This window comes from Paramormyrops kingsleyae, chromosome 4 (assembly GCF_048594095.1).
Source record: "Paramormyrops kingsleyae isolate MSU_618 chromosome 4, PKINGS_0.4, whole genome shotgun sequence".
NCBI lineage: Eukaryota > Metazoa > Chordata > Actinopteri > Osteoglossiformes > Mormyridae > Paramormyrops > Paramormyrops kingsleyae.
In genome coordinates this window covers 13824672-13834393 of record NC_132800.1, presented here as the reverse complement: position 1 = coordinate 13834393, position 9722 = coordinate 13824672, and the positions used below count along the sequence as shown (strand labels likewise).

Below are 9722 nucleotides of genomic sequence, written 5' to 3'. Positions count from 1 at the left end.
TTAATTAATTACTTGATTCAAACCTCCTCTCACTTTGGTGATTGATGAAAGTTTGCTTGAAAAATTTATTAAGTCAGAAATGGAATTAAATGAAATAAAATGAAATGAAGCTTTATTTGCTGTTTGCCATTTATACAAGATTGAGAACAGGTACATTGGAATGTGTCCATCTTCACATATCCTATCTTGCTGTCCTTTTAAAAACATTCACACAAACCCAGGGAAGAGTGAAGCTTGGGGTCTGTTAGGAAGGTGAGCCGTTCATCCCCTGTAGTCCCTGAAAAAGCAGCTTAGAAATCCCATTCACTGCTTTGTTGATGCTTACCCAAGTCCCACATCCCAGAGGTGGAAGTTCAGATCCATAAATATCCAGATGAAGATTTTGTTTCAACCATCCAGTTGGGTAGAAAGAATGAGTGACAGAGTACTCAACTGGTTGGTTGAAATAAAATTTTGGTCTGGATTTTTACTTTCTGGATCTGAACTAGCCACCTCTGTCACTTCCCATATTAAACATTTTTGTATTTCAAACAATGTCCAAGAAATAACTTAAATAAGTATATGTAATTAATACTGCACCAAAACAAGTTCATGAAGATTCTACTAGTACATTTTTTATTTACTCATTAACAGCTGTTAGAGTAGCAGGTGTAGGTCAGCCACAGTAGGCACTGGCTGATATATGTACTTTAAAATTTATTTTGTTGAGTGAAGATCAGACAGCAGAGTCTCACTGATCCCCAGAGCAACTGGGGTTAAGGACCTAAAAGCATGAAACATGAGTCACTTCGCTTCATAGCTGAATGCAGTCACTAATTAGCTGGAAGCAGAATTGACATTCTGCTTCTTTTGCCTTTTTTGTCTCCTGCAGAAAAGTTGAACCAAGGATCTCTGGTAGGTCTTGGCAAGAAAGAAATATAAAACTGGGTCCAAGACTCCGCTGAGACAAGTCAAGGATGAAGTGATCCTGTTGCTGAACACGATGGAGGCCATGTCTACGTCTTCCCGTCTGCAGGCCTGGATGTAGATAAAGCGGTTGATGTGGTAGGGGATGAAAGTCATGGAGAAGTTCAGAAGGATCAATGTGATCATCTTGACCGCCTTCCTCTCCACTGACTTCTTTCCTGGCTGCCTTAGGCTCCACAGACGATGGAGTATCAGGATGTAGGAACCCAGTATGATGATGCTGGGGAGCAGAAAAGCCACGGCTGTGGGCAGCAGTGCTTTGGCTGAGGTCTTCTCCAGGTAGAGCTGGCCACACACTGTCCTGGTCAAGTTGTCCACCTTTAGAACCTTCTTGGACAGCAGCATGGGGGCCGAGCAAACAATCAAGGAGATCCACAAGACGACGCTGACCACACGTGTGTACAGGGGCCTTTGCCGCAGCACCAGAGACCTGACTGGCAGGACAACGGCCAGGAAGCGGTCCAGACTGATGCAGGCCATGAAGAAGAGACTACAGTACATGTTAAGGTAGAAGAGGTACCCAATCAGAAGGCAGAGGATCTCCCCAAAGGGCCAGTCATTGTCCATGAGGTGGTAGGTGGCACGCATGGGCAGAACCATCACATAGGAGAGATCCGCCACAGCCAGATTCATGAGGAAGACCTTGGAGGGTGAGATCTTCTTCTGTTGGCTGAAAATGCCCAGAGCCAAGGCGTTTCCTGGAACCGCGAAGATGAAGATCACGATGTAGAAGGAAGCAAAGAGGACGTTCTCCAGGTGAGTCTCCTTGACCTGCCAGCTGGTCATCGCCACGTCACTGCCGTTCCTGAGCATTTTGGCGATGCTCTACCTGTCACTGTAGCCAGAAGGAGAATCAAAAGCATGAGATAATTGGGGACTGTGTAGCCTGGGGAGTATATAGTCACTCAATCATTTAGTGTCTAGTTATCTGAACGTAATACATGCTGTTCTCTCATGGTTTAAGAGGAAGAAGGTACTTTGAAAGTGTCTTGGAGGTTTGTTTGAGGATTTAACTGAAATGAGGAAGCATTCATCACTTTTTTTATTCACCATTTTTATCTTTGTCAAACAAAGGTATCTTCATTCCTGTGAAGAGTTCGCCACCACACTTCCCCTCGGCGGCTGCATCGCAGCCTCCGGTGCCGGTTTCAGTATCATGACTGACGACCGCAGTCAGACATGCATGGTCGATGGCCACCTGTGCCATTCTTACATCTCTACTTACTGCTTGAATTAAGCCAAAAGGTTTACGGCGCTAAGGGCTACGATCGCAGGGTTAATAGGTTATTTCACACCAGACAATGAGAATAACGAGTCAGCTGCCCTCAAACCAGCACAAAAAGTCCCTGCATTGACACACAGTAAAATGGAAATAATATTACCCCCCTGGTGCTGTTTATTCTGGATAAATAAGTAAATAATTTATTTCTAATGCGTCTTTCACAGACAGAATCACAAAGCTCTGTATCGCTGTTGATTCTGGGATGTACATAAATCCAAAGCAGATATAATCTGAATTTTTACAAAGTTATTTCAGCAGTTATTTTTTTCCATTTCTGTTTAATCAGTACCCCAATGAAAACACAAGCACTTGCCATCATAGTTAATCAAAACTGATAAGACTGTGGGATTATTTTGCAGAAACGAATGAGCAGACTCACCACGTTGCCCTTGACACCCGGAAAGTTCCGCTGGCACCCCGTCCTGCTCTGACACTTTGGGCTTCCAGACGAGTCAGATGTCGTGGTGCTGACTGAGCATGCAGATATGCAGCCGAGATACAGCCACGTAAGGTCTCAATTAGCCCCTCCCTATGTCAGCAGGCTCTCCATACACAGTTATGAGTGTAGTTCCGTTTAATTTCTGAACATTTAAAAATAACCCTCCAACCAATTTCAGGCTCAGTCCATCTCAAGGCTGGGCAAATCCCAACCAATCACAGATGTTTCTATTATTGTGCTTAGGAAGGAAGCTGGATCACATTTTAGGGCATTTCTTTTGAGTTTTTTTCCCAAGACCCCCTCCCTACCCACCCCACACCTCAGAGCTGAAGGTGGGTCCAGCTCAAACTTGACCAGGCCTCCAAAATTTCCAAGCTACGTGTCATGTGTCGTAATTCCCTCCAGCAGAAACTTTCAGAACCTCAATTTCTGTCGCCGCGATTGTGTATGTCCAGTTTAAAAAGAAAAACAAAGGAGGATGTTTGGACAGTCTTGAGATGAAATACCCCCACCTTCACACACACAATTTCTTTAGCATTTTTTATCTGCTTGTCTACTAGAGGACGTAAGCAGGCCTTAAAGCCTGGGGTTGGATTTCAGCAGCATCCCGGGGCTGACCGGGGACTCCAGCCCTGGATGCAAACTGAGGCCTGGACTTTCAGCTCCTTCCAGTGGTGTGACAGCAGCAAAGGCCTGATATAAACACTGGACAGCTACAAAGCTGAGTTGCCATGAAATACCTCTGTCTGGCAACCCTGTAGGTTGCCTATAATGACACAATATCCCACTCAGTTCCTTATCTTATCTACTCAAAGTCACAGACACTTTAATATTCTGTTGAAGCTGTTTGGGTTATATGAAATGTGCAAAGGTACAACAGCTGGGCTGTGGTGGGATTTGGGCTGGAGGCTTGGCAGCTCTGTTGCCAGGTTGCTGATATCTTCTCATTCCTGCCTTCTGAACATATCACCCTGTGACATACATAGGAATTTCTGCGTAAAGGTATTACATGTATAAAGAACAGTCATCTGATCAGTCTTCAACAAAGATCAGTACTGTATGTTGTCTGGACGTCTCAGTAGTAGTGAAAACTGGAGGAATAGTCTGGCTTTATGTTATTTCTACAATCCACATGTACCAGACATGTACCACAGCTATGCTGAATACACACAAAACATTTTTTTTATTCAGTTACCCACAAGACAGAAACGCCAGCAGCAACAACAAAAAAGTCTAAAGTGTGGCTTGAAATTAAATTATCAGACGATATACATTATACAGTTGACACAGGGTTAAAATAGCTTAACACTTAAACGACATCATGCCATAAAATGTTGCCTTCAGATCTGGTTACATCTAACTAGGCTTGCGGATTTCAGCTTCATTCCTCTTCTGATTCACACATTATTTCACTAGTTTCCTTGCTGGCTAGTTTGGGACATTTTAGCTGGCTCAAATAATTTACTGCCGTCGGTGGTGAACTGGTGAATTCTCTCCTGCCCCTTCACTACCTTAGCTACTCTATGGTGAGCGTACTGGTGCGGAACGGCTGCCATCGCTTCATCCAGGTGGGGGCTACACAGTGGTTGTGGTTGAAGTGGTTCCCCATTGATTCTGTAAAGCACTTTGGGTATCTTGAAAACGCTATATAAATGCAATTCATGCATTCTTTCATTCAGTCTGCCCCTAGTGGCAGATCCCATGACCTACAAGCGACAAGGGGCCATTAGGTAAAACACAAATGAGGAAACGTGCGTTAGATGACTTAATGGTTACCTACATAAATCTTCAAAAATCTTTTTTTAATAAAGATCAACCTCTCAAACCTGCTGGGAACACTGGGAGGACATGTCAAATGCGTACATCCAGAATGGAGGCGGCTTCATAGCCGGAACCCTGGGGGTATCAGATATACCTGGCCTCTCCACGATGGGCGACGGCCCAGCCAAAGCGAGCCACTGTGACCACACATTCTCCTCAGTGCCACCTCTGCCGCAAGCCCCCCAAAGGTCAGTCTGTGTCTGCCTGCTGCTGCGGCTTCTTACTTCCTAGAAGAAAGTATACAGTATGTATGTTTAGGGTCATTCCATGTCAAATCATCACACTTTCGGACCTCATCGTCGCGGATTGTAACGAGACTTGGCATGCCAATTTTTGAAATTGGGCGTATCTTGGATCAATATTGAGGGAGATTTAAGCAAACAAGGTTTTAACTTTTTTCTTTGGGGGGGGGGGGAGGGGACTATGACTTAGACTGGCTATATATAAATATATTTGTTTGGCTTCACGGACAACTTACTCCATGAAAAATAGCAAGTTGAGGGCGGCGTAAAGACAATTTCCCCAAGGGGATCAATAAAGTATCGATTATTATTATCATCATCATCATATTTACCTTAATATAAGCTGCACAGAAGTGGTCCTTATATTGTTTTAAAGCTATTGTCCATCTCTATAGATTGAACAAATAATATGCCATCCACATATGAATAATTACTGATTAAGATATTGAAAATTCAATAACAAAAAAACACTATATTTCAAAATTGATCAATTTGTTACTAAAGCTAGCTCATAATGTCATGAACATCTCCAGAAATATGGTCTTTGGGTTTTAAGGTGTTGCTGAGATATCTTGACGTAAATGTAGCGTTACATGGTTTCATATCACTAATGGGCCTTTTTAATGGCAGCCAAACTGACATGAAATAGTATAACAAGCACAGGTGTCAGTAATAACATTAATTAAGGTTACAAATATGCTACAATGAAATTTAAAGAAAGCTTCATTAATGTCATTGCAGACACCTGTACTTGCCATACTATTAAAAATGCCCACATGGCTAGCGAATATGGCTAATAAATGCCCTGCATTCATCAGAGGTGAGTGAGGTGTGCAAATCGTTTCAGTGTAAGTGCACACTTAGGGAATCACACTACTTTGAGTCAAAGAGTTGAGTCGACTGCTTGGATAGCTGCTGTAGGTCAAGCTGGATTTCAAGAAAAGACTCAGGGTTAAAGCTCTCAGGTTCTCCGTGAAACAGGAGAGCTGCAGATGGCGAAGAGGTTAAATATTAGCTGTAGCACAAGGGTTCCTGGTTTCACACATATAAATGGAAGAGGGAGACAGCTGGTGAAACCGCTGCCTAAATGCAGAATAACCAGCAACGCAGTGGCAAAAATAATAGCAGCTTCTTCTTCACAGTAGGTACTCTATAAAACGAAATCCCCAATCACAACAGTTTACTAAGAAGATATACCCTTATAATTCTTGCATCTCCCACCCCCCAAATTTCTCCCCCTAAAATTAGCCATGGCATCAACGTGCACGACGTCGCTTTGATCTGTCGGCAGACCACGGCCGCACTGGTTTCTCAAATTCCAGTGGGACCTTGATCACTGCAAGGCAACCATGCAGATAAATAAATAAAACAACCAAATGACGGTCACAATCCACACGAATACCCCGAAGATAGAACCAGGCTGACTTAAAACTGACTTAACACCTCATATCACTTTTGCCGTAGCTTACAAAGCGATCTACCGTTTTAGTGGTAGTTTGCTTCTTGAGTTGTAGCCTATTACCCAGCAGTGCCATATAGCCGAACTAGCAAGTAAAAAACAGGGAATTTCTCCATTTTACATCGATATGCAATGATCAACAGAGCACCAATGCAATGCTTATCGCAATATATAAAGAGTTTGGTGGTGGAGAAATCTTTTTGTGTTGTTCGCTTCCATATTCAAGCACGGCTGGATATTTAGCTTACCTTCAGCTTATATGTTTTTGTATACATACTGTAGGGCGAATGGTACCTATTTTAACCACGAGGTGTCGCTCTTGTATTACACTCAAACTTGCCAGGTCGCACATGCGGTTCATTAATCAAAGGTTAAATCACCTGGTGAAAACCGCAGCTTACTGTAAGAACTAAAGGTCTAATCATCTCTAATTAACGCTGAAAGGTAGCAGCAATCCATCATTACTGCTAAACGCATGCACGGATCTTCATTCGAGAGCTACGCACATTTCTCGCTCCTGTCGAACTCCTGCTTTTCCACAATTTACACAATGAATTAACCTTTTCTGCAACTTACTTTCTTAGAGCAACTAATGATTAATAAGCTGGATACTTATTAATTTGCAGTTTTTCATTAGTCATGTCTACTCAGATGGGCAGTTTGATACTGCAATGGGTTTTAATTTACCCTTGTTGATATGAGTGAAATGACAACCATGACCAACCATGGCAATGACAGCAGTCACCGTCATAAGGCAGGCAGACTAATTCTGCGCACCCTTTTAAGTGTGCGAGCGTGTATTTATAAAATCCGAAACCAGAAGAAGAGAGCAGTTTCAGTTATGCAACTGGTATTAGTTGATGTATCTAAAGGTAATATAAAATATTGTTTTCTAATTAATAGTGATAATTTATTCATTCACTCAAAAAACAATTAAAACGAGTGTCACCTGCGGCTTTAATGTCGGAGGGGAAAGAGCGAAGTAAACTGTCACGGTTACTGAAGGAGGGGAAATAATCATGGGCCAATTAAAGGGAAAATCCACAAATCTCTGCAAAATTCAAACAGTGCGTCATCAGACGAGCCCTTTAAATGTTTTTCACTAAAACAACCCGACATGCTTGTCATTCCCAAGGTTATTTCTCCTTTCCATTACTTTCTACTAATATATTATTGTCATTTACATATAAAACGAACGCCGACCCGTATAATCGTCTAATACAGCGACACAGAGATGATAAAAAGAAGGCAATCCCAACGGACTCATAAGCGGGAAGCTGAGACTGACTTGCGTGTCTCATAGTGGGATGCAATGCCGCATTAAACCTGCGTTTGTAGAGGGTGGTATCCCGTCCTAGTGGACGTGCGCTGCAGTCACTCGCGAGCCAGCAGAATTCGCTGTGCCTTTAATTAGCTCGCCTCTGGCCAGCTGCTTGTGTTAGAAACGGCTTTCAGCAGAGGCCCATAAAGATCCCCGTCACGCTGAGACTGTGCACTGACCTGGACCTCCTCATATTTCGCATATGACAGAAAATACGGACGTAAAGCTTTTTCATGTCCTGTTTGCGGTAGGCTTCCAATGCACCAGATGTCCAAACACTCTCAAATTCCTCAGCAGCCTAAAGATTTACAATGTTACTTTTTACTTACATTTTTACCCAATCAGAGAGATTCCTGTCAAGTACCATCCGGTAAGACATAAAAGCACCCCCACCCCCAGGACTCGATCAACAATCCCCTGTCACAAGCTCATGACCTTATCTACTAAACACTGCATGTACTGATCAGTCTATGATGGATCCCATTCAAAGATAGCAGAGCAGTTCTGGACCTCCTGACGAGGTCTTCTGATTCGGACCCCAGCGGATTCTCAGAGCAGCGGGCTGTGGCTCTGTGGTACTCCTCACTGATCCTGGGCCAGCCTCCACCCTGATGCTGAGGACCAGCAAATGGCATGAAGATTTTGCGAGAGTGTTATCACAGCAGCAATGCTCAAGCGTCACCTCTAGGGGGAGACAGAAAACAGCTACACCAGGTACCCACGTCAGCATCGCGATGGCCTCCAACCATCAAAGCATCTGTTAACAAGTCACGTAGCTTTAAGTTTACCATTCATCATTGACATCCATGGCATCCATTCATCACTCACCAGTGTATTTACTGAAACAATTCAGATACTTAGCTCAAGGGTACAACAGAGGAGCCTGTCTAAGGTCTTATCCAGATCAAAAGCCAGTAGCAGGACGAAGTGTTTGCATTTGAGCCCAATCTGTGCACTTTACATTAGCTACGCCTCCTGTGGCAGCCATGGGTAGGAAACCCTCACAAAATGTGGGCATTTTTAGCTTGCGTAAGTGACAAACTAGATAGAGTATGGATCACGCTGAACATTTTAAAAGCATCAACATAAAAAAAAAAATTAATAATAAACGTAATTTAGTTTACGTTTGAACTAAAGTCCTGATCATGCTTTATTAGCCAGTGTCGCGTGGTAAATGTGAAAGGCAGCTGCGCACAGTCCAGCCCTATAAAACAAGCAGTGTCCATCAAAGCTTTTCGCAAAACCGTATCTTACGCGGAACAGACCGGCATCGGAACGTCCGTCACTCTTTGTCACCGCTTTTAAATGTCCCGTCAGCTGTTTTGAAATGACGGGGCGGCGAATCAAAGCGCTTGTTAAAGACGCGGGGAGGCCGAACACAGTAGAGGACTTAATTAAGTCTTATTGTGCTGGATGTTTTTACAGGATTTGAAGAGGATTAGCCTCAAAAATTCAATTCCAATTAGCTGTCATGATCTATTGTAATTCTTGCTAACTACCTTAGGCTTTTGATTTGACGTAGGCCCAAGTCTGCTAAAATATGATAAAAATTACATATAAGACACTATTGTTTTTTTGGAATATTAATGCAATATGTGTATTATTAGTAGTAATAATAGTCATTACTGGTGTCTGTGTGTGTGTGTGTGTGTATGCTGTTCTATGATTATCTCCATTGTTTATGAAAATGAAAATCAACTGGTCTTTTTTATCAGACCCCAACACACCAACAAACGGTTCCACGTGGTCACATGATCTGACTGCATCTGACGCTATTTGAGTGTTCTCACTGTTCTGGTTTCAGCTTATTAAAATGGTGACTGTATCCTCCTCAGTTAATAGGGAGGGAAAGGTGAGCTGTGTGACACTTTGCCTGCGTTAGAGACAGAGTCCTCATTTAGCTGAACCTGGAGGTCGACCACAAGCCTACTGACAAAACCCATGGCCGATTTCCCAGACTGCATCAGTACCAGGGCTGCAGCTGGCAGAAAGGTTTCACTGCTGAGTCAGTTTGAAAAAAAAAATAAAAAATAACAGCAGTCTTTTTCGTCCCTCATTCCTCTCCTTAGTATGGTGATAAAGGCTAGAACATCATCAGTGATACTGTAGGCAGGACACACACACATCTTCATTATTTAGGAAACACTTTGAGTAAAAGTGGTGTACAGTTTAAGGAAGCAGAGTCTCCGGAG

The 9722-nt window shown here is 43.0% G+C and overlaps 1 protein-coding gene across 5 annotated transcripts; it reads right to left on the bottom strand.

Annotated features, from left to right (window-relative positions):
* Positions 1 to 95: 95 nt before the first annotated feature.
* Positions 96 to 7816, bottom strand: LOC111858557 (uracil nucleotide/cysteinyl leukotriene receptor). 5 transcript variants are annotated; one of them, XM_023840433.2, is made up of 4 exons: positions 6458 to 6498; positions 2628 to 4735; positions 2017 to 2190; positions 96 to 1801 (listed from the first exon to the last, which is right to left on the bottom strand). In XM_023840433.2, exon 4 carries the CDS (start codon positions 1777 to 1779, stop codon positions 817 to 819), a length of 963 nt encoding a protein of 320 aa, XP_023696201.2. In that variant the 5' UTR covers positions 1780 to 1801; positions 2017 to 2190; positions 2628 to 4735; positions 6458 to 6498; the 3' UTR covers positions 96 to 816. The 5 variants fall into 5 exon arrangements, with proteins under 5 accessions (XP_023696201.2, XP_072566819.1, XP_023696200.2 ...); XM_072710718.1 differs by lacking the exon at positions 2017 to 2190 and having other exon boundaries at positions 2628 to 4393; positions 4603 to 4735; XM_023840432.2 differs by lacking the exon at positions 2017 to 2190 and having other exon boundaries at positions 2628 to 2719; positions 4603 to 4735.
* Between the last annotated feature and the right edge of the window lie 1906 nt (positions 7817 to 9722).

Bases quoted from the DNA above. Each gene is read 5' to 3' on its own strand.
- LOC111858557 (XM_023840431.2), bottom strand. From the start codon at position 1,779: ATGCTCAGGAACGGCAGTGACGTGGCGATGACCAGCTGGCAGGTCAAG.